At 35.6% G+C, this 25,892-nt stretch overlaps 1 protein-coding gene across 2 annotated transcripts; it reads right to left on the reverse strand.

Annotated features, from left to right (window-relative positions):
• Window positions 1-823: 823 nt before the first annotated feature.
• Window positions 824-18,369, reverse strand: LOC106070207 (peptidylglycine alpha-hydroxylating monooxygenase-like). Of its 2 annotated transcripts, none has more exons than XM_056032889.1 (15): window positions 18,216-18,369; window positions 13,857-13,971; window positions 13,257-13,311; window positions 12,823-12,913; window positions 10,756-10,874; window positions 8,597-8,686; window positions 7,950-7,998; window positions 7,542-7,606; window positions 7,226-7,312; window positions 6,996-7,072; window positions 5,525-5,578; window positions 5,263-5,312; window positions 4,998-5,156; window positions 3,636-3,738; window positions 824-2,918 (listed from the first exon to the last, which is right to left on the reverse strand). In XM_056032889.1, the coding sequence occupies exons 2-15, from the start codon at window positions 13,962-13,964 to the stop codon at window positions 2,790-2,792; spliced, it is 1,236 nt and encodes a 411-aa protein (XP_055888864.1). In that variant the 5' UTR covers window positions 13,965-13,971; window positions 18,216-18,369; the 3' UTR covers window positions 824-2,789. The 2 variants fall into 2 exon arrangements, with proteins under 2 accessions (XP_055888864.1, XP_013085503.2); XM_013230049.2 differs by having other exon boundaries at window positions 18,170-18,323.
• Window positions 18,370-25,892: the final 7,523 nt, after the last annotated feature.

Raw genomic sequence — 25,892 nt, forward strand, 5'->3', positions numbered from 1 at the left:
AAGTTCTAAATAATTCGTCATGTTGATCGTATAAACTATTTTACACGTCCGTCGGACGTAATCGGTGGTGAAACTTGACTGTAAGAAATAAAACGTATCAAACAGTCGTATTAAAACATATTAAGTTATTAAGTAAAGAATGTCTTGTACAAGGAAATGTTTATATTTTCACTTTGCAAAGCTTACAACCTAACTTAAACCTCCTGCTAAATGGCCTCAGCAGTGCTCGGAATGCAAGGCAGTCAGGAAAAGACTTAGGGCATTTAACTACACTACTAATACACTACAAATGAAAGACGATTAAGTGTTTAATTTTATTTTAAGCGTCTCTTTTTTATATACTGTTTAATCACACTTGATGTTTTGTTTAATGCATGCTTAATCATAATTACCAAGATATCCGCTGTTTCGACATGGAAATATCAGGGGAGAGTAAAACCGAACAATTTTCATAACTTCCATTTGTACCCCTCTTGATGCCCTTGACACACTTTAGGAAGTTGTTTATTTTCATTATTAAGCACTAATTGCGTGCTACATCTGTATTAAAACCATGGGTGCAGCAGGTGGGGGAATTAGCAAAGTGTCAAACATTGCTGCTTAAACATACTATCAAATTTACAATGAAACAATTTTTGGCAGGTAAAAGATGGTGGCTACAATTCAAGGTTAACAGTAGTCTACAGCATCAGACCATATACGAAAGATGCTTTAGAAATTGATTTTATTCCGTATGAGGCTAGTTTAATTATTCATCACACTACATTGAACAATTTTCTTTTTTTTTTTTTGTAAAATTAAACAAAACCTCAAGAAAAAAATGTTGAAAGACCAAAATATTTTTAATAAGATTTTTTCACAAAACAATTCACAAAAAAGTGGTCCACAAAAATAACTGCATGGATTGGAGATAAGGGATATACGTACTAGAACATCACGTGAAATCAAATCAATAAACATAAATTGTAAAATCACAACAATAGTTCATTTTAAAAATGACATAACAAAATGACTCTTTGGTCTGGTCCGTTCGCACTTAGATACAGAGGAGACAAGATGTTTGCTAAGAGTGTCGTAGAGATTATCTATGTCGCCTTTTTTTATAATAAAATATGGTTTTCAGAAGCTTGGTAAGAGCGGACAGTACTGACAGAATAGCATGAATTAATATAGGCTCTAGAAGACCTCTATACTTAGCACACAAGTGACACACTTATTTTAGGTCACAAGTTTTTTTATTCTAATAAAAGTAAAAGAGAGAAGACTGTGAATTCTCTACCATCAGGATCGTAAGAGTAGAGATCAATAACTATCTAGTGACACACTAGAGACATACTATACATCACTCTGGCTGGATCTGACTCCGATACATAACTGTCTGCATTGACTCTGCATCTCTTAATATGGTTTTATTTTCTTTTAGAATTGGGGTCATTGATATCAATATTTTTTAATAAAAGAATTAGCTACAACTTCCGCTAACATGTATGTCTTCAATTTAATTATGTACAGTATATGTCTTCAATGAATCCAATATTTTATTACACCTTTTGTCACAATGACAAAAAATAGACGCATGCCAGTGACCAGATATTAACAAAATAGTTAAAGTATTTGATGTTTAACTATTCTGATATCATGAATTTAATATGCCTATGTTCTTTCTTGTATCTGTGGCATTTTACGTCTCAATTACAATATTTTTTAAGAAATGTAACATTATTTTTAAAAATAGTAAAACAAAAAAAAGAGCTACGATACCGAGACGTTGTCTTAACGTGAGATTTAGACTGAAATACGGAAACCATTTTGGTGCTCGCTTCATTAGTGAACTGATCATTGCAGGATTGGGCAAAATGTTTAAAGCATATAGTAATGTATGGTAACATCTGTTATGGTTTGGTTTATCTTATAAAGCACTTGAATTATGATACACTATTTCGAGATAACAGTTTGGGATAATATAATCTAGTTTGAAGTTTCTAGATCTCATTAACTTTCTACGTTCATTACATTGTGGAAGCTAACATTAAAAAGCTCATTTTTTAAACGCAGAATTGACTAAGTCTTACAAGAAAGAAGTATCAGGGTTAACGTCAATCATCTTTTTTTAGTATTGTTTACATACTTTAGGCCTAAGTAGTATTTTTATCTAGCATGAACTTTTTCTTTTAAATAATTTTTATTTATTTCAATGTTTTTAAATATTACCCTTTTCAAACCATATTTTGTATTTTAATTTAGATTTAATATAACAAATATGCTCCCTCGATTCCATTAAGTAATCATCACAACAACTCATATAAAATCCTAAACATTAAGGTAGTATAACACAATTAGCAGACAGTCCCAAAAGCTGGTCACCATTGAAAGTCGTGAACATAATTAGCTATCAATAACGTTTGAAGTCCAAGAGTCAACATGTTTAACTTTCTGGATCTAGGGGAGGGGGGGGGGGGTTAGCGTCCAAAACTGTTATGATTAACAACAATATAATAATGCTTCCACAAAACAAAGACTAGATAGTACAATTAAAAATTTTTTTTACAAAATCATTCACTTTTGCTTTGAAGGAAGCTTTATTTTTTAAACCAAACAGCTGCCATCGTTTTATGTTTAATATCTTAATGATCATTTTAAACTATACATTTTATTTTGGATAAATTATAACTTGTATCTTGAAGCTCGAAAGGACCCTAAGTTATTTTGATAAATAACACTTTATTTATTTTTAATCGGTTTGCTTTCGATTCTGCACATTGCTGAGTGATGATGAAGTATGTGTGGACTTAGACCTCGTTTAAATATTCTGGAGCCAGTTCTTCTCTTCGCCAAGTGTTCAGCAGCTCTGGCTGGTCCTCTTCTTCAAGTTGTCGAACTAATGACAGAAGCTCATCTGGCTGGATGTCTCGCACTGACTGGGGTTATAAAAGGGAAATATAAACAACAATGTTGAGCAAGTAATTTGGGGGAGTGGAAATACTGATAGAAAGATTTACTATTGATGAGTTAATCCGCCGTATAGGGTCTTGTGTGTTTTAGATGTTACAAAGTATGCACCTCAAAACTGGGTCAGCGTTGTCACGTGAAATACCTGTATTCATACTTAATTTTCGGATCCCAAAATAATATCTTAATCAGAGGGTCATATCCTGCCCGTGTTTTACTCTTAGAAACCTCTGTCCACATTGAATAATGAGGCCGCGGAGATTTTATTCAGCAATGAGATTAACAACAGGAATAATAGGGCGATTAGACCCCACGATGACCTGCTAACCACCGTCTAAAACCACAGCACAAGGTTCTCAGGGTCGCAAAGACCTTCCTTCAGGGAACAGTACCAGGAAAACGATGAAGAGACAGGGAAAGCGAGGGTAATACAACATCAAAGAATGGACAGGCCTGTCACTAAATGAAAGGCAAAGGACAGAAAGAAATGTAGAAAGATGGTTAACAGATCCTTTGTGGTGCCCCAACGGTTCAACAGACTAAGGGATAGGTAAAGGTGATGTTAAACGCGTTTCTATGTCGCTGCTAGAGAAGTTGGATATGTTTAACTGACACGACATGTAAATATTTGACTGGCATGACATGGCAATGTTTAACTGACAAGACACTATAATGTAAATACGTACCGGGTCCAAGTCATTGATGTCTTCAAATCGGCCATTTGTTTCCCTGGCTACGTTTGGGTATGTGGCGTTCCTAAGCAAAGGTTTCTCTGTACCCGGTATTACACTGTCGTCAAAACAATCAATCAATCATTGTTTATAATTGTACAGTTGTTGTTTTTATGTTTAACATGCAATATAAGTAGCCTCATTTTGGACCACTATTAATTTGAGAAAAAAAATAAAATGAGCAATGTCAAGGGTTATGGAGTTTGTGAGTGGGTGTATGTGTGTGTGTGTGTGTTTCCAAAGTGATGATGAAGAAAGGGAGCATTAAGTTTTGGTCTTGGAGAATGACGAAATCGCGACAGGCTCTAACAGAAATGATGTCAAGAACGGCAGACGATCTAGAAACATGAAAAAGTAAAGGTAGGTTTTTGTTGTGAGTGAGATTTCGTTGAAATATCAGTGTTTATTTCATTACTATTCAATCTCATCTCAAGTTAAATCTCTGGATATTGTCATAAAACGTTATAATGAGGTTTTGTTCAAGTTATTACATTTTTTTCTTAAAAATATAATACGCCTACATCAGTTTAGTGGTACCAGCTGCCTACATCAGTTTAGTGGTACCAGCTGCCTACATCAGTTTAGTGGTACCAGCTGCCTGCATCAGTTTAGTGGTACCAGCTGCCTGCATCAGTTTAGTGGTACCAGCTGCCTGCATCAGTTTAGTGGTAACAGCTGCCTGCATCAGTTTAGTGGTACCAGCTGCCTACATCAGTTTAGTGGTAACAGCTGCCTACATCAGTTTAGTGGTACCAGCTGCCTACATCAGTTTAGTGGTACCAGCTGCCTACATCAGTTTAGTGGTACCAACTGCCTACATCAGTTTAGTGGTACCAGCTGCCTACATCAGTTTAGTGGTACCAGCTACCTACATCAGTTTAGTGGTACCAGCTGCCTACATCAGTTTAGTGGTACCAGCTGCCTGCATCAGTTTAGTGGTACCAGCTGCCTGCATCAGTTTAGTGGTACCAGCTGCCTACATCAGTTTAGTGGTACCAGCTGCCTACATCAGTTTAGTGGTACCAGCTGCCTACATCAGTTTAGTGGTACCAGCTGCCTACATCAGTTTAGTGGTACCAGCTGCCTACATCAGTTTAGTGGTACCAACTGCCTACAGCTACAAACCAACGACCGAGCAACAATATCATGGACACTAAATGGAAAGAAGACTGTTGCCAATTATCTTAAGAGTAGCTTTGCTCATTATATGAGGCCCCCTTAACCCTGCATTATTACCTTTGTGACCATATTCAATTCCTAGATCTGTAACTGGGAGTTGAGTTTCATGTTGCTTTTTAAATTCTATTTGGTTATTACCTTACTGTTTTGGGTAGGTTTTCCAAATTGAGACCTTCGAAATCCTTCCAATACCAGGTTGGTGGCCCCTGGGAGAAACAAGTGTTGACTTCCAGCAGTTTCGACCTCTCCACGTAATACATCATATAGAAGTTACACATCTCATCGTTCTGGGTAGACCTGTACATAGAAAACAACACACGATTGTTCCTAGGGTGTTGATGTGTATGTAATACTAGAAGCTAGTCAAAGCAAGAGTTCTTTTAATTCTGTGCCAGACACTCACCCAATAGACACAGATCTCTCCAAAGTGTTCTCCATTGTGCAGCGAGCAGCCTGAAGATGAGGACAAATCAACATTGAAAGATCTAGTCTAAAAATTGTTTGGCTCATTTTCTCATATAATTTAATTATCTAAAAAAAAGCAAAGAAAATCATTTTCAATTCTTTCACAATCATTTTTTTGCTAGGTTGACTATTTTGCCCTAGCCTATTTCTAAACAGTTACAACTAGAGTGAATGTAACATAACATGCATTTAAAACTCACCAAAATATCTCCTTTGACAATGTTCAAGCCAGGAGTTGTTGCATTGTAAAACATCTACAAGATAATTAAAAAAGAAAGTACTTATAACACAAGCCAATTACGTTATCTTTTTTAAAAAATTAATGCAAATTATTCTAAGAGCAATCTTCAAAGATGACTTTTGTTATGTACAGTGGTACATTTCCTAGACAATAAATGTTTTAGATTTTAATATTTTAATCTCCTACTAATACTAGTCGAATAATATGTTTGATGATATATTCTTATACTACAAATGTCTTGTTTGTTTGTTTAACCCTACCTCTGGTAATCTGGGATCTTGTCGACCTACCTCTGGTAATCTGGGATCTTGTCGACCTACCTCTGGTAATCTGGGATCTTGTCGACCTACCTCTGGTAATCTGGGATCTTGTCGACCTACCTCTGGTAATCTGGGATCTTGTCGACCTACCTCTGGTAATCTGGGATCTTGTCGACCTACCTCTGGTAATCTGGGATCTTGTCGACCTACCTCTGGTAATCTGGGATCTTGTCGACCTACCTCTGGTAATCTGGGATCTTGTCGACCTACCTCTGGTAATCTGCGATCTTGTCGACCTACCTCTGGTAATCTGGGATCTTGTCGACCTACCTCTGGTAATCTGGGATCTTGTCGACCTACCTCTGGTAATCTGGGATCTTTTCAACCTACCTCTGGTAATCTGGGATCTTGTCGACCTACCTCTGGTAATCTGGGATCTTTTAAACCTACCTCTGGTAATCTGGGATCTTGTCAACCTACCTCTGGTAATCTGGGATCTTGTCGACCTACCTCTGGTAATCTGGGATCTTGTCGACCTACCTCTGGTAATCTGGGATCTTGTCGACCTACCTCTGGTAATCTGGGATCTTTTAAACCTACCTCTGGTAATCTGGGATCTTGTCAACCTACCTCTGGTAATCTGGGATCTTGTCGACCTACCTCTGGTAATCTGGGATCTTGTCGACCTACCTCTGGTAATCTGGGATCTTGTCGACCTACCTCTGGTAATCTGGGATCTTGTCGACCTACCTCTGGTAATCTGGGATCTTTTAAACCTACCTCTGGTAATCTGGGATCTTGTCAACCTACCTCTGGTAATCTGGGATCTTGTCGACCTACCTCTGGTAATCTGGGATCTTGTCGACCTACCTCTGGTAATCTGGGATCTTTTAAACCTACCTCTGGTAATCTGGGATCTTGTCGACCTACCTCTGGTAATCTGGGATCTTGTCGACCTACCTCTGGTAATCTGGGATCTTGTCGACCTACCTCTGGTAATCTGGGATCTTGTCGACCTACCTCTGGTAATCTGGGATCTTGTCGACCTACCTCTGGTAATCTGGGATCTTGTCGACCTACCTCTGGTAATCTGGGATCTTGTCGACCTACCTCTGGTAATCTGGGATCTTTTCAACCTACCTCTGGTAATCTGGGATCTTGTCAACCTACCTCTGGTAATCTGGGATCTTGTCGACCTATCTCTGTCCAAATAGTGTCCCTGATTCTATAGCCAGAAATGACACGGCCTTAGAAGTTCAAATAAATACAGCTTGTCATCAAAGTTATAAGATATGAGAATATTAAAAGAAGAAGTAATATCAATTCCTAAATACATCTTAAAAGTAGGCACTAACTAGGGGCTATACTATCTAGGCCAGTGTTTTCCATTTCTTACATACCGAGAGTATGAGCGTGAGTCCTAAAGGCGAATGGAAAAATTTCCAAGTTTGGATTTTCTGGCATTCTGCAGGCCACTTCAAAGTATTCTGAAAGACACAAGCCCGTTAGGATTCAATTGTAAATTAATTTCTTTTTCTTTTCATTAAAGTATTTCTTTAAACTACAATCATACATCTAGATATTTTTTTTAAATGCCATATTTAAAACTAGCATTGAAACTAAAGTATTAATAAATGTACACAAAATGTGGAAAATTCATTTGTCTCTTGATATTTTAGACTAATAGTACATTATATATTTATCAAACTGACTTACCAATAGAATGACTGGGGATTTCACCATCTGTCACCATCAAGTAAACGCCTGCCTTTCTGGAGGTTCTACGAGAGTAATGAAATAATCCAATGATCGGGTACTTTTATTGAAGGATATATTCATCAGGTGTATATTATATAAGGTTACAGTTAAAAGGAGTTTCTAGTTTTAGTGTACAAGGATTTTTAACAATGTAGATTTGTTCAATTATTTGAATTGGTACATTTAGAATGAAAGTAGTTCAAAAATTGAACATTAAAAAAAATATAAACAAGAAAAACAAACAAAAAAGAGTACTTTAAAAAAACGTTTATATTAAGTAAATTTGTTTTGTTTGGGTCAGTCATGGGATTTTACAATAAAAAAAAATCAGAAAACACTGCTTGAGACTTGAGAACTATTACTTACGGTACTGATGATGACAACAACGTCAGACCAGAACTGTCTTGCTGGTTACCTATAAAATGTTTATTTCAACAATAGCATTGTTATGACATGATTAGGAATTAGTTATTTGTTTCGGGAATAAGGGGAAAGTTTTTAATTAGCGACAAGTGACGTGACAGATCTTTAAAAAAAAAGAACGCTCTAAGTGACGCAAAAGGAAGACGCTTATTGTAGAGTAGAAGACTTGAGTACGACATAACCGACATCGGACGATTCCCTTCTTGAGTATTAAATATCTTTATAGAACAACATATCAGCGTCGACTACATATTTGATTGTTTCGGCCTTTCGCCGGTGTTATTGAAGTAGTTGAGTTCAGCGTTACTTCCAGTCAGATCTACACTAGACAGATTGCCAAGAATCAACACCGCGCGGAGGCTTTAACAGCATATATAGCTGGTCTACTTTGTGACAGACATATTTTGTGTTTAATAAACTAATGCACTTTTGTATACCACCTGAAACTCAAATAAATATTCGAATTTTACTTGATGTTTTTAATGCGAAATTTTTATTTTTTATAAGGTTTAATTTTTTAAAATGCATTTGAATTGACTAAAGCTGATGTTTATTAAAGTATCCATGTGCCGGGTATGTAAATAACTTACTAGGAGGCAGGAATGGATCAACATTCTTATAATGAACTTGTACAACCAAGTATTTGATGGGGGTATCTTGTCCAACATCGAAACTCACATCTGATGACATAATGGAAAAGAATGATTTTTTTTGAAAAGGTAAAATGTGTATAACATTTGTTATGAAACATCGTATTCCTTCACGTCTCTATGGAAACCAAATCATTGACAGTCTGCATAAAATGTCTAAGAGTCTATCTTAACACATCTATCTATCTATCTATCTATCTATCTATCTATCTATCTATCTATTTATCTGTCTGTCTGTCTGTCTGTTTGTAAGCAACTAAATTCTGATTTCAAAAATATCTACTGACATTAACTAGAAATCATATTTTAGTAGTCGAATCTCATGGTCTGTTCACTACGTAGACATATTGAATGTTAAATAAGCAATTTCATGGATGAAAGAACGGAAGTGAATTCGAGAAATCGAAAGTAGGATAGATTTAGGCGAACAGAGGCATTTTTAACTTTACAGCATTTAACTTTGTTTACCGAGTGAAAAGAGGCATTAGAATTAGAAATTCACATTTACAGGTGAGAAAAGCGTTTTCTAATGTGTACAATGTGATTGCACTGTACATAGTGTAGATTGTATATGTGTATAACATAAGTCATACGTCTAACTTTCAAGAGTCATGTATAAGCGCAAAAATGTGACCAAAAAAATGACGATAGTTAATGATGTGTGCCTTTTTTTTTAATTGATCGATAGTATTTTTTTTTTAAATTAGAAATTGAATGTGTCTTTTATTTTTAGTTCATTTGTAAATAGTGAGCTAGTTAAGCCTACAACCAGTCTATCTTCCAGTCATGAGCTAGAGACAGTCATAACATTTGCCTGCTATGAGCTACATAGAGCCAGTCTATTATCTGGACCTGCCAAGAACGGGAGAGAAATGTCGTGGGTGGACGCTATTGATTTTCTGTGTTTGCTGCTCTTCCATCCAAAAATAGCATCTAGTATCGATTATAGAGAGTTGTAGAGAGTTATAGAGAGTTGTAATAATATCGAAAAACAGGAAATTTGTTTTTAGAACCTGACTTGAGGCGTGATGATAATAGGACGATTTCTAGACATTTTTGGTTACTATTATCAAGGAACAATAAGAAAATATGTCTTGAATATTTCTTAACACTAGTAGTGACCGAAAGAGTTGAGCCGATGGTGTATCTTTGAGAATTGTTAATAAGGACAATCTATAGACCTATCTATAGGTCCATCTGTAGGCCTATCTATAGGTCCATCTGTAGGCCTATCTATAGGTCCATCTGTAGGCCTATCTGTAGGGTAAAGAAGGATAATCTGTCAAGTACAAACTTTTTTTTTTCATTCTTCGAAGTTTTTTTTTATTTTGATGTATTTAGTCTTTATGACACATTCATAACTTTCTAGAATGATTTGAATAATTTATTTTAATTATTTATGAAATTTTATTTTATTTTAATCGACTAAATGTATTTATTAGCAAATAAAAGCTGTTCCGATTAGATAATAACAATATATCGTTAAAAATGAATACAAATGGTTTTCATTCTATAGTATTTAAACTACCAGTAAATTTAGTGTCGTAAATGTGTGTCTTATAACTTAACAATTAATTGGTGTAATTCTAACTTAATAATTAATTGGTGTCCTTTTAACTTAACTGTAAATAGGTTTCGTACTAACTTAACAATAAATCAGTGTCACACTGATCTAATGGTATAATGGTCTCACTCTGATCTAACAGTAAACGATTCTCACTGTCATTTGTTTACAAAATAGATTTCATTATACTATAATGCAAATTAAACTTTCTTAATTCATTTCGTTTTGAAAATGTATTTCTGCTAGAAACAAAGTGAATAAGAAATGTAATAGGAGGATGCAAATAAGAAAAAAAAGGATTTCTATAATGTTTTTTTTTAATCACTTAATGGTTGTATGGTATCCAGACTGACGTCTTAGTCTCGATAGTCCCAGTTTTCAACCCTGCTCTCCACCACCCCCTGCCTTCCTAAACAAGGTTTGGGCTGGTAAGTAATAACCTACATTTCTGAAGGAACGCATGGCAAACTTTTTAAATCGAGTTAAGCAAATGGAAGTATCAAAATCTATTTCAAGTAATAGAATGGGCACTGACCTTCGGGCAAATTCAGCTTTGGGGCGTCCATTGCCCAAGCATAGATGATATTACTTCCTTCAGCACACACACTGCCCGATCTGTACTTGGTGCTGTGTGAGTTCATCTCTCCACAGTTCCTGGAGATAGACCAAATCGATGATCACTTTACATCAAACAGCTTTCAAATTCTACTAAAAGTTGATGTCTATTATTTATGTGTACATGTGTAATTTGTTTTTTTAAGTGTAAAAGCAGGGACGTCATTTTAAGTTGGAAAGGTTAATTTTTAAAAAAACGGAGCAAGTAAAAAAAAAAAAATTTTAAGAAAATAAATTCCTCCTTAAATAAGCTAGTGATCTTTAATTTCTTATTCTATTTTTAGCGCCCCCCGAAAGGGGAAAAGACGCTATTAGTTTTGTGTGGCCTGTTTGTCCGTCTGTCCGTCCGTCCGTAACGTTTAGATCCCAGAAACTAGAAGAGAAAATGAAAATCGGACATAATGATATTTTAGATCATTCAAAGTTCTGATACAACGGCTACTTTTTTTCTTTTCTGAAAGCGAAAAGTCTAATTTTTTAAATCATACTTTGCAAGCAGTTTTTTCAGAAAAATTTTTTTTTACAACTATTCACTATTAATAGGTAACTCTTTCTCAGGGAGAAAAAATCTATTTACCATGTAATTAAGTAGAAAATAGTTTAAAACAACAATTGATAAGTAGGTTTTCATATTATCAGGTGAACTGTAGAGCGCTCATGTATTAATGGAACACAAAACTAAAGGATTTTTTTTTTTTTTTTACGAATATTTTTTTTTGCTGAGGCTTTGAATAAGAGATGGATCCTTTACAAAACAATTAGATCAATTAGATACTCATTATAAGACATCAGTTAGGCCAGGTTCACATCTAACTTCACATTCACTTTCACCTATCCCTAGGTCTGCTGGACCTTTGGGGCACGACACAGGATATGTCAACCTTCTTTCTCCATTCTTCTCTGCCATTTGCCTTTGATAGAATTTCATTGTGATATTCTTTCTGAAAATATTGAAACCTGCCTATTTACCTGCCTGGGTGGACCACTTCTGATAGAATTTAATACCGATATTCTTCTGAAAATATTGAAACCAGCCTTTTTTCCTGCCTGGGTGGACCACTTCGGGGGCCGATTTTGAGCTTGTGTTTCCACATAAACTGTCTTTGTAACCTTGTTTTTTTTTCTGTACTGCTTTATCATTGCTGTACTTCACTATGATAGGCTCTGCACAATCAAGTTTTTCTATTAACATTCCAGGTAATGATTTCTACACTAGACCGTGTGCAAAATATTCATGTACATCTATTTATATATTCAACTCTTTTCTGAACACAGAAAAATTTCAGTCGAGTGCAATAATTCCCGCTGAAGGAGTATTTAAAGTAAAAAGACCTCAGCTAAATTTAATTTTAACATTATATTTTAAAAATTATAGCGATCAAACCAGACTTTGTCACTTTGTGACCAATAAAGTAGTATTGTTTTTTTTCTCCCAAAGATATACACTTACTGTCAAATTTCTAGGAAAATCGTTAGACTCGTACTTTATGAAACAACGAAGAGTTTGCAAGATTATAGGAGGAATCGTAATAAAAGGGGGCCGGTCTTAGTGAGTGGTGTGAATCGAGACCATTACTTATAGAAGGCCTCACCACTGACCAGCGACGTCACAACGTGTGGGCTATGGAGACCAATAAACTTCCCACATGGTGCGACGTTGCTGGTGAGTTTTTCAGACCTTCTATGACGATTGGTCTTGTGTGACTAGAGGCCTCTGGGGGAACTCATTATTAGCAGTAAAGTTTCCACTTTCAGAACTATCATTAGTAGAAACCCAGAAAATAAAATCTCTCACTGGTTTGTATCCACTCTCTGTTCAATTGTTGGAATGAAAGCACACACACATTTTGTTTTGTTCCATGTAAAGGGATGCTACAATGTCAGAGGTGTCACTACTTTCCATCTCTCCAAAGTGACGCCCCTGCCTGAGAGTGTTATACAGAAAGAAGCAAAGACACCACCAAGAAACAACCAGATTTGAACTTACCAAACTTCATCCACATCGCCTCCTGGAACTGAACATCCGTACAGCAAGATGTGATGGGCAATCATGGCGTCAGCGTGGGGTACAAAACCCGCTGGGGAAACAAAACGTCAATAGTCACATTCATGCGCACTCCAATAGAAGTGTATCGATACTTCCGAGTACACCAGATACACCAGAAAAGTCGGCACTTTATAGATTAGCCGCCACCTCCATTGATACACAAATCTTTATCGATTAGCCGCCACCTCCATTGATACACAAATCTTTATCGATTAGCCGCCACCTCCATTGATACACAAATCTTTATAGATTAGCCGCCTCCTCCATTGATACACAAATCTTTATCGATTAGCCGCCACCTCCATTGATACACAAATCCTTCTTAGTGATGAAAGAAAAGAAAAGAAAAGTAACTCGTTTCTGAAAATACTTACTTAGATATGTATGTGCATCTTTAACCTCCATCGCTTTACATAGGTAAGTGTCTGGCTGGGGAGAGAACAGAGGGAATAATTTAATTATAAGATAACACCCAGTATAATAATAATAATAATAATACCATTAGTACAGACGTACAGTCGGTATGCAGCCAATGTTAATTAGAAATGACCACAAAGGGCACACAACTGCAAAGAATGTTGACATGAATTTTAGGATTACTTCTGTCTAATTGGAATTTTTAGAATGTGGAATATTCATCCAGCCATTGATGCCAAATAGAGTACACCAACTAATGACTGAGATAAAGTAGTCTTGACAATACGTGCCTTAGTATGTTCTATTCGTTCATGGCCTAAGTAAGTTATTCAGAAAATAAAAGAGATAACTGATGATATTTCATGATCTTGCTTGGTCAAACAAATCAACCTTGGCAATACAACAATATTATTCTCAATGTCCTCTGTTTTATCTCCTGTTCATTTAAATACCATCTTGATAGACTGTTTCTCAGTGTTTCGAAAATGTTTGTTTCTCTATTTACTAGTTGAACACCAAACGTAGAAATAAAATGTAGCCAAATGTTTGGAAGTTACCTCTTGAGGTTGCACTTGCGGCATGCGCAGTTCTACTTCTTGGACTTGTTTCGGATTTGGTGCACCGAACACGGCAGTTAAACACAGGAACAAGAAGTACACAGCCATCTTGAATCTGTAAGAGTAATTATCAATGAGGCAACACAGAAGAGAGTCGTTACTATGGAGTATTTTTCATAGTTTTATTTTGATTACTTGTCAGTAATTATGATAATCAAAGCCCTAAATAATGTCCATAGAACGATACAAAATTTGATGTCTAATTTTACCATTTTAAAAGATAAGTACCTTATAACATGTAAATTAAAACTAAGATGATTTGTGTAGTTTCATCAAAATAATTATGGCCGATTGTTTTTATAGTAAGTCTGATGACTAAAGGGCCTTCCATTTAAAGCTCTTAAAACTAATGTAGCTTATACTTTATAATTATACAAAGACTAAAAAAAAAATTAACCTGACAATTTGTTCTTTTTTTCTTTACATCTTGTAACGATTAAATGCGCAAAAGACAATGTTTCATAATTACACCTGACCCTTATTAATTTGATTGTAATCTCTTCTTATTTTGATTGTAATTTATATCATGTAAAACTGAAAGTAGGTCATCTTTTTGTTTAATTATATCATTGTTGTAATAGAATAAAGGAATAAGCGAAATATAAAAAAATCCTTTAAAACAAAAGCTAATCTAAGAAGAACTCTGCACTTACAACTATATCTCTCAATAATGTAGAACGTATTTTCCTTATTTAATATTAAACAAAATAATTAATCATCAATGATCAATTGACTATTTGGTTAATTTTCTAATTGAATCATGTTTTGTTAGATACAACAAACAACTGTCAACTGGATACGAGAATGGGTGTGGGAGAAATAACGTGTACAATTATTTAAGGGGACATGGTTAACATATATGTGAATACAGAAGGATTAATGTCCCTTGTTGGTACCAAACAAAATAATTATTAAACTGTAATTAATTGAATAATTGTTTTTTTTTAATTGATGCATGTCTATGCCAATAAATAATTGTGTAAGGTTTTAAATTGACCCGAGAATGGCTGGTAGAGATAATGTGTTCAAATTTTTATCAGACAGAGATTGAAAGACAGACAAACAGAGTGAGTTTCTAAAAGTTTTGTAAAAATAATTTAAAATATTGAGACCGGTTTTTACAATCGAAGACAAGTTTAATCAATCCCATTGCCTACGGTTTACAAACAAAAATGTATGACCAAATCAAGGAACAATCAGAATTGAAACCAAACTAAGCTAATGTAGACTGAATTGAAACCCAACTAAGCTAATGTAGACTGAATTGAAACCAAACTAAGCTAATGTAGACTCAGAATTGAAACCGAACTAAGCTAATATGGGCTCAGAATTGAAACCAAACTAAGCTAATATGGGCTCAGAATTGTCACGCTAGTACGTTAGTAATTAAAAATCACGGTCTCCACCTGGATCGGAACTGTCAATTATTAATCAATCTTATCAAAAATAAAATCACTTAAACAGTTTAGTTTAGCCATTGTAATAGTTCATATTTATCAACATTGTTACAAATATTATAAACAAATAGGTTTCTCTCACTAATGCATTATTGATTGTTTGAAGGACAATTAGGATTCATTTTCATATATCCTAAACCACGTGAAGTGCCTAGAGTGTCAAGTACACAGTGTTGCGCATACATAGATATTCGGTATTCGGTGTGGCGTACACACAGATATTCTCTACACACTGTGACAAGTATACAACCAGATATGTGCACTGTTTTGTGACTTGGAATTCAAAATCAAAAAGGAATTAAATCAGCCTGAAAGATGTCTGTAGGTATCATGGTTGACTAATGAAAAAGAGACTTTAACTTGAGTTCGCTGATGATGCCTGGTTAAAGACTCTCCCTCCTCTTATGATTTTCAATAATACAAGAGCTAATACTATCATTAAATAACATGTAATTATTGTTGTTATGCAGTGTAAGTACTTGTTTCTATTGGTTGAATAGATTCTGATGTAAACAAGTTCGTCGAAGTAGAGGTTATGAAAAGGTTAATGAAAAAGTTGAAGTTTGTTCAGGTAGTTGCATTTTGTTTAAATTGTTGTAAATATTATTTCCCTTGAGTTTCTACATACATCTATACTGAAGTCGAACGCTGTATATATTAATGATAAAAGTTAAGTTCATTGTGTGTAAAAAGAAGTTTGATTGGTGGTCTGCATTAAGAATGTAATAACGTCCGTTTAGTTGGCCTAGCTATTTAAAGCTACAACCCAAAGACTGTTATGGTAAAAGATAGTTTATAGGTAACATAACAATGTCATCATCATCACCAAACTTCGTGTGTTAAGGCTTGAGAAACTCAAATCTTCTCTTATTTTCAAAAGCCCTGGACAAAACAAAACTTCGCAAGACAAGTATTCAAGTGCCTGTGGTTTCCCAGACAGGTCGAATCAAAATCTGGCATTTCTGCAACAGTCTAAAATAGTATGAGATGAGAGCATAATCGATCCTGCTGAATCATCAAATGAATTCGGAACGTAAACTTTTCTCATTTATGTTTTTTTAACTAGGATTGTTTAAACAGATGTTTCACAAACTGAAGAGCTGATGACCCGGTATTGTTGTGCAACTAATCTCCACCCAGAACTGTGATACGAACTGCTGTCCAGCTGTCAATGCAATCATTCAGCAGATCATAAAGATAATGAACTGACTGCACAGACTGCGTCTCTCCATTTAAAGCCCTTTTGTTTTAAGTCATTTAGAAATCCAGTGGAAAGAACAAGTTAAACGTTGTCAGCAACTTGCCTATATATATTTTGTAGGCCTAGCATTTCTTATCTATTATTTTAAATGAGTTTGATTCAATGTACACTCAGATGTATTAGCTGATATAAATTATTTCTGACACCATTGATGTCAATAACCTCTTCTGACACCATTATAGAGATGATGCTTTATGCTATCTCTTGACTTCACGGACATGAGACTTTATTCACATTAAAGTATACACGATAAAAGAGTAACAATGTATCAATAAGTTTGAGTCACATATAAAGATCTAATAGACTTATGGCATAAGAATCACCTATCCATTTAGCCTAGTTGCTTCCCATGGACGTGGAAGTATCTAATTAACAAACTACAACAATCTGTTCAAAATTCAATGTTCATGAGCTTTGAATGACTCCCCGTGTGCATCTCTGCCGTAGATATAACATGTGGATATTACTTTTTCCTTGCATTGTGTTCACTGTCTCAAGAAACCTAATGCACAAGTACACTTATGTAAAGTATTGCTATATATTGTTATAAAAAGGTTTGCCATTACGCCTCATCTATACACGACAAAATGTCGGTCAGCGGAAAAATACATTTTGATTAACTTTCTACAAGCAAAATGAGGGGAGGAGGGGGGGCTATCCATGTACTTGTAGTATCCCATTTACCTCTTAAGTGACTGTCCTGGAGGGAGAATAGCACGACTTGTAGATACAATTATTGTTAGTTGAAAAAAATGTCACTTATATAGCCTTTGTAATTGTGCAGGTTTAAAAATACTTTATCCTGAGCTGAACCTCAACATTAAAAACACACTACATATTACTCAATTGTTTCGCTTAAAAACAAGTCTAATGTTGTATGTACATGTTGTATACATATTTATAGGAAAATCTAAGATGGCTTTAAATGCACACTACACTTTCTAACTGGATGACAATGATGCTTAATTATTAAAGGAAGTGGTGACTACATAATTGAGACAACGTTTTTAGGGGTGGGGGGGGTGGGAGGGGGCTATTGTAGTATTCTGTTCCAACGCATTAGTGACACATCGCAAATATCTACTGACTGTTTAACAAATATTTAGATGTACATATCTATTGTAAAACTAAAAATATTAGATTTGCAAAATTATTAAAAGACTGCAAACCATGTCATTTCTTCAGATGTCTAGCAGGCAGTAGTTAGTCGCTTAATGTGAATATCATAGCACACGCAGAGCAGGAGACTCCAGCTTCTTAACTCGTCAATGTTCTTTTTTTAGATTGAAATGTACAATTTGTAATGATATAACAATATCATTCTCTATTCTTTTATCGTTACCTACGTCAAGGAGCGGACTATGATAAATTTGATTTCATTCAGACTCTCTTGTTTTCATTCCATATCTAAAAACTTAGATTATATAATAGGCCTACAATAAGTCAAATTTTAGACATCTTTACATAGCCTAAATAGATATAAAGAGATCATAAATAGATCTAGGCCTATGTTTTTAGTACAGTTCCATACTTACATATTTAGCGATCAAAAGATCGCGTTCTGGCAGAAATAAACAGTACCTTATAATCTATGAATGAGTTCCTAGCCTCGATTTGGCGTTTTTGAATGGGGAAATAAAGCTATAATCAGCTCTTCCAGCGCTGTGACGTCAACAGGCTCATCGTAACCTGCAGTGTAAAAATCTGTCGTGCGATGTTCACTGTATCGATTAAGTATGGTGTTTCATTTTATCATATGTTGTCCTATATTTTTGCTTTACTGCAGTGGTACCCGACCTTCGAGTCGCCTTCGACTCGAGGGCCACATCCTACCTGCGACGCAGTGCTATCTGCCCACAGTACATAATGAAGCCATCCATGCTCGGTTCCATTGTTGCTGCCTGTGACTCACGAATTGGAAGTGTATAAACCAATGTCTTATGGTATCTTTTGTTAAAATTATATTTTGTCTTTTTGACAATTTCATCCATTTGCTGCAGTTGTAGGTGGGGGTGTCATTTTTTAAAAAAGTAATATTATTACAGAAAGGAATGATAAAATGCGAGGAGGGTGTAAGCTGTTAGGTCTAAGACTTAGAAAAGTAAAGATTGTACTCTTGATGTATATACTTAATGTACAAACTTGACGTAGAAGCTTTAACGTTGTTTTTTTTTTATTTTTAAAAGTTATTGTAGGCCTGTTATAAATAAATAAGTATTGCTTAAATGTAAATCTTTCATTTATTGCTGATTATAAGAAAGAACAAATTGGATTACAATATGTCATATCAATATACAATATGTCATATCAATATACAATATGTCATATCACAGAGTTTCGTATAGTTTCAGGTACGTAGTGTGTCAAGTACACAGTATGTCAATTACATAGTGTCAAGTACACAGTGTGTCAAGTACACAGTGTGTCAGGTACAAAGAGTCTCAAGTACAAAAGTGTCATATAGACAGTGTGTCAAATATATATAGGGAGTGTCAAGTACAAAGAGTGTCAAGTAGACAGTAAGTCAAGATTATACGGAGTGTCAAGTACACAGTGTGTTGAGCGCATCGAGTGTCAAGTGCACAGTGGGACAAGTACACAATAAATTATATACAGGGTGCCTGTGACTTTGAATCCTTAGGCAAACAGGCACAAAATTAGCTTGAGAGACATCTATGAGAATGGTTGTTGCCCAACTGAAAGGGACTTTCCCTAGAGTTCACTGATCATGGTTCGTTGATTTCAGTTAGACTACAAGATCTAATACTTTGACACGGATCTAATACTTTTATGGCTTACAGTGTTATTAATGTCTTATTATAAGACTTTTAAAAGGAGACAGCACAATTTCGAGAAAATAAAATACTACACTTTAAAAAAAACTTTAGTTTATGCTCGACAAGGAATCCGTAAAGTGTTAACACGTCCGGTAACCATGACAACGTGTAGTGATAATGTATGAGGACGTGACTTCCAGTGCCAACTAGGTCGATCGATCAGCAGTGACGTCATCAGAGAAGCCTAGCCGGTGATGTTATGATGTTTGTGGACATCATATGACTTGTTGTAGGCGTCACAGTGAGCCTGTTGCAGAGAGTTCATAAGGTCAAGACTAGAAAAACCACCAGCCCGCTCATTACGTGATTGGTTAACATTCCTTGGCTAATTCACCACTGGAACCAGGGGCGGACTGGGTATCAAAATCGGCCCGGGCATTACCATATAAACCGGCCCATAAATGGCATGTCATATATTTTCGGTGTGGCGGGGGGGGGGATTTTAAACCCCCTCCGCAATTTATATATATATATATTAGTGTGTGTGTGTATGTAACTAATCTTCATTAAATTCTTATCTTTCATTCTTTTAAACGTTTTTTCTACCCTAGAATACTCTCTTCCTATAAAAAGTGAAAGGCAGTACACATCGCCAATGGACAGCTAGGGAGTCTGGGGGAGCGCTCTAAGCCCCGGATCCAAGCATTATTTCCGTTATTTTAAGCTTTAAAAATGCATATTCTGAGGTATCTACAGTGCAATTAGCCAGCTACTCTTCCGCTAAAAAAAATCAAAAACTAAATCTTCTATTAACTGGAGTCCATCGACTGGTAGAAAATGGTAAAATGCTTTAGTTTTGTATTAAAAGGGGGGGAGGACCACAAACCCCTTTTGGCTACGCTCATGAAATTTGGTGACTGTAGTTTGCTTAAGTTGGCTGCACTGAGGAAGGAAGTAAAGTTTCCCTTTCAGACAATGAGGTCTGAGGCCAGTGATGGTTTGAACTCCTCCCCTCTCGTCTACGCCCATGTGTTTTATCATAGGTGTAAGCCTAATTCTATTCAAAATATATAAAGTTTGATAACGCATCGAAAACTGGATGTATGCTTTCGTAGGCTTATATAATGTATTCTATTTATACATGTATGTAGTCTCAAAACTATAAACACTACAATAGCAGCCTTAATGAGTTTCAAACTTTTTGGTATTACTTATAGATTACAGACGTTTCTTCAAAAAAAATAATAATTAGGTCCTACGTATTTCACTGTGCCGATCTAGTCCTGTATGTTGATCTGTGACTTAAAATATGCTAAATCATTGGTTTTCCTGGCTGATTCAGGCAACCCATTCCTTTAAAGGGATATCACCACAAATACAAAACTAGGGGTCTATCGAGCCGTCATCCTCCCTACATTGCTCTATGCCTCAGAAACATGGATAGTGTACAGTTAACATGCAAAGAAACTGAATCACTTCCACATGACGTTTGTGAAAAATACTGAATGTCAAATGGCAAGACAAAATACCAGATACTCAAGTCCTTCAAAGAGCGGGTCTGCAAAGCATCCACACAATGCTGATGCAGTCACAGCTGCGATGGGCAGGACACGTATGCAGAATGAAAGATCACCGCATCCCTAAACGACTCTTGTATGGCCAACTAAGCGAAGAAAAGCGCTCGCAAGGTGGTCAAAGAAAGCGCTTCAGGGATACCCTCAAAGCTACTCTGAAGGCGTTCAGCATTGACCCAGCCACCTGGGAGACAGAGGCACATGACAGAGAATCATGACGTCGCGCTGTGAAAACCGGCGCACAGGTTGCTGAGGAAAAGAGAACAATGCTGGCAGAAGAAAAACGCCAGAGAAGAAAAGCAAGGCCAATGACAATAGCTCCAGCTGGAATAACCTGCCTAGTGTGCGGCCGAACATTCCGGGCTCACATAGGTCTCACCAGCCACACGAGGAGACATAAAACCCAATGCAAAGCCCTCAGCCCCCTGGATGACAAAGTGGTCATAATCGAACTACTATGGACGAACTAAATATATAAATATATCTTATCTTATATAATACAGACGTTACTTCAAAAAAGAAGATGATTACGTCCTACGCGTCATGCATTTAGTCATGCATATTAACCAATGACTTAAATTCTGCCAAGTCACTGGTTTTCCTGGCTAGCTCAGGCAACCCATTCCATGCTCTAATAGCACTAGGGAAGAAGGAGTATTTGTACAAATTTGTCCTAGCATATGGGACGAGGAATGTGCCTTTATCTTTGTGTCTTTCAGAGTATTTTATTAAATTTTGTTTTTGTATTTGAAGATTATGGTTCAGTGTTTTATGTATGATTGCTACTTTACTTTTGAGCATTCTGTCCTGAAGGCTTTCTAAATTTAGTGATTTTACTAAAGGTGTTACTCTAGTCAAATGTGAATATTCGTTTGTTATGAATCTCACTGCTCTATTTTGTGTCTGTTCCAGTTTCTTAATGTTTTCTTGAGTTGAGGGGTCCCAAACGGAGGATGCATATTCTATTATTGGCCTAACCAAGGTTAAGTAACATTTTAGTTTTATGTTCTTATTTGATTTATAGAAATTTCTTTTAATAAATCCTAATGCTTTGTTTGATTTTTTTGTAGTTTCATCAATATGTGGATTCCATGATAGTTTTTCATTTATTATAACACCTAGGTATTTTGCGTTTTTAGTCTGTGATACTGGTTTGCCATGAATAAGATAAGTGGAATTAATTTGTTTTAGTTTTTTTGTTACTCTTAACAACTGACATTTTTCTGGGTGAAAAGACATGCTCCAATTTGATTCCCATTTCTGTAATTCATCTAATTCTCTTTGTAAAATATCTGTGTCTTGTGTTGTTTTTATTGTTCTATATATTATGCAATCGTCTGCAAATAATCTGACTTTTGTTCCTGAACTAATGCAATTTGGTAAATCATTTATGTAAATTAAAAATAGTAGTGGACCCAAGACTGTACCTTGAGGTACACCTGAGTTTACTGTTATCGGTGTTGATTTAGAGCCATTTATTATTACAGTTTGTTCTCTCCCTATCAGAAAGTCTTTAATCCACTGATGCAGTGGACCATTAATGCCGAAATATTTTAATTTTTTAAGCAAACTATGGTGGTGAACTTTGTCAAAAGCCTTAGAAAAATCTAGTAAGATAGCATCTATTTGTTCACTATTATCTAAACCTTTTGAAAAATCATCAATTAGTCCTATTAGTTGTGTTTCACATGATCTATATTTCCTAAAGCCATGTTGGTATGGTGTGAGGACATTATGTTTGTCTAAGTGGTTTATGATGTTGCTACATATTATGTGTTCTAGGATTTTACATGTGATGCTGGTAAGTGATACTGGTCTGTAGTTCCCTGGGTCAGATTTTTCTCCTTTTTTAAATAGGGGGGTGACATTAGCTTCTTTCCAGTCCTTTGGTACTCTGCCCTGGTTAAATGAAGCCTGAAAGAGTATTTTGAACACTGGGGCTAGCTCATTACTTAGTTCTTTGAGTAATCTAGCTGGAATACCATCAGGTCCAGAAGCTTTATTTGGTTTGGTGTTGGCTAATAGTTTTTGAATTCCATTTTCTTGTACTACTATATCTTCTATGTTGTCTACTTGGTTCAAATTCAGTAATATGTCTTTGTCTCCTGGGGCTGAGAATGCTGATGCAAAGTATTTGTTTAGAATGTTTGCTTTTGTTTCATTATCATTATGTATTATGTTATGTTCATCTTTTAATGGCGCTACGCCTGTTGTTTCCATTTTCTTAGACTTAATGTATGACCATAGGTTTTTGTTGTTATCTTTAGATATTACATTGTTTATGTATTCACTCTGCAGCTGTCTGCTTACTTTTTGGGTTAAGTGTTTAATTTTTATATACTTTTTGTAAACTCTTTCTGCATTAGTTTCTTTAAATTTTCTATAGAGGTTTTCCTTCTGTTTACAAAGCTTCTTTAGTCTATTATTAAACCAGCATTTATTTATTTTGTTACGTGTGTATATAGTTGGTATATGATTTTCTATAATGCTTTTAAGATGGTTTTTAATGAAATTCCAGAGGTCATCGACTGGTTGGTTAATGTCTTTTTCTAATAAGAATGTTTGTTGAAAGTTTAGTGCAGCTTGGTGTAGTTGTGTCAGGTTACATTTATTCCAGAGTAAGATTTTTCTTTTGGGTTTTGTATTGGCTACTGCTTTTATCTGACTGTGTATTTTTATGATCTCATGGTCTGATAGACCAGGGATAATTTCATAATCAACTACTAATCCAGGTCTGTTGGTTAAGAAGAGATCTAATGTGTTGTTTAATCTAGTTGGCTTTTTAATAATTTGATCTAAACTTAGGTTGTGTAAAGTTTCTATGAAAAGCTCATTTATGTCCTTAAGGTTTTGGTGTTTATCTATGGTTAGTGTTTTCCAATTTATATCAGGTAGGTTGAAATCACCCATAATCCAAAAAACTGCATTTTTATTTGTCTCTTTAAGTGTAGTAATCTGATTACATAGTTCCTGCATGTATTCTAAACTAGAATTTGGTGGTCTGTAAATGCTGCCTATTATTAGGGATGTTGAGGTGGTATTAATTTTACAAAATGTTGATTCTACATTTTTTGAGTTAGGTAAGGTAATTTCTTCTACTATAAGAGTGTTTTTTATTGCTAAAAGAACTCCTCCATGATTATCAGCCCTATCTTTTCTAAAAATTTCATAATTACTATTGAAAATTTCTGCATTATAAATTTCAGGATGCAGCCAAGTTTCTGTTCCTGCAATTATGTCTGGTTTCTCACATTCTAATAAAATTTCTAAGTCTGCTGTTTTGTTCCTAATGCTTTGAAAATTTATAACTAAGGTTTTAAGGTATTTTGGTATTACTTCTTTAATAGGTTTGTTTAGTGAGGCTGTTGTATTAATTTTAGTAGATTTAGGTTTAACAGGAGTGGATCTGGCTAGTGGTTGGTGAGTTTGGTTCGGGATGATGTTTAGGATGTTGTATGGGTTAGAAGTGTCCGCATCAAAGGAATCAAACAGTCCTGATGTAAACTGAGGTAACCCACACGGTACACAGTGCCATGATGCGTCTTTGTTGCCTAAGGCATAATACACAGGTGTATTCATATGGAGACATGATGCATGGTACCATTCATCGCAGGTGTCACATTGAATGGCTTTCTGTTTCAGGGTACATATTTTTTTGCAGATGTTGCATCTATCTTTAGATCTAGGCCCTGGATTTGACTCTACATCTCCTGCTATTAATATTAACAGGTATTTATTTCTGCTGTGTCTGATTGAGAACTTCCATTTGTGATGGGTAATCTTCTTTAATGTTATAGATGTGTATGTTAGGTTATTTTTGAAGTTGCATTGTTCTAAAGTGTGATGATTGATTATGACTGTTGTTTCCTTTTTAAGTTTAGTGTTGACAAAGGTAGATCTAGTTCTGTGTTCAGCTAGTGTGCATTTAGTGATTATTAGGATAAATAGCCAGAGCAATTTCATGATGACTGTTCTTGATTTTAGTTTTTAAAGGAGTCTAGTCTAAATCTAGTTTAAGGTTTACAATGCCTAAGTTAAGTCTAAATCTAAAGTGAAAGCTAGTTTACAATTAAATCAAATCAAATGGTTTATTAAATTCAAAATGTGGACCTATAGACTAGATCTAGATTCTAGATCTAATTCTAGATCAATATATTTACGTGTATAACTAACTACATAGAATATTACTATTAGTTATTATTAGTAGTATTAGTAGATGATTAGTAGATCTATATGGCTCCTTTTGTCTCGAAAGGCAATGGATGCGCCCAAATGAGTCACTGGTTTTGGCTTAATCTTGAGACAGGGCAGAATCTGGTGTGGCTAATCAAGCCAATTCTAGAACGGCAGACTTTGCCACAATTCGTACATGTGTATGCCTCTGATTTAGGGCTAGCAGTCAGGGCAGCTTTCTTTTTATCCCTCTTGATTAAAGCCGCTTCAATTCTTTTGTTCTCAGCAAGGGTTGTCCCAGCACGCACAGTCTGTCTCCATGCACTTCGGTCTTTGGCTATGTTTTCCCACATACTTTCGCTGATGCCTGAGGCTCTCATATCTCGCTTGCAGACATCTCTATATGTTAGTCTTGGGCGGCCCTTGGGTCTGACTCCTTCCACAAGCTCAGCATATAAGATATCTTTCGGGATTCTGCCATCTGGCATGCGGGTGACATGTCCGAGCCAGCGTAACCTTCTTTGTGTCAGGAGAGCATACATGCTGTTCATATTGGCCAATCTTAAAACTTCCTGATTGGAGACATGGTCCCTCCAAGAGATGCCCATTATGCGTCTCAGGCAGCGCAAGTGGAAACTATTCAATCTGTGCTCTTGGTACATGTATGTTGACCAGCTCTCACTGCCATAAAGGAGAGTGCTCACAACACAGGCGTTGTAGACTAGGATTTTGGT

The sequence above is a fragment of the Biomphalaria glabrata genome, chromosome 1 (assembly GCF_947242115.1).
Source record: "Biomphalaria glabrata chromosome 1, xgBioGlab47.1, whole genome shotgun sequence".
Lineage (NCBI taxonomy): Eukaryota > Metazoa > Mollusca > Gastropoda > Planorbidae > Biomphalaria > Biomphalaria glabrata.

Coding starts and splice junctions, on each gene's coding strand:
- LOC106070207 (XM_056032889.1), bottom strand. CDS start 13,964: ATGGCTGTGTACTTCTTGTTCCTGTGTTTAACTGCCGTGTTCGGTGCA. Junction 13,312..13,856: donor CGCAAGTGCAACCTCAAGAG/GTAACTTCCAAA, acceptor TTCTCTCCCCAG/CCAGACACTTACCTATGTAA. Junction 10,875..12,822: donor GGCGATGTGGATGAAGTTTG/GTAAGTTCAAAT, acceptor GTCTATCTCCAG/GAACTGTGGAGAGATGAACT.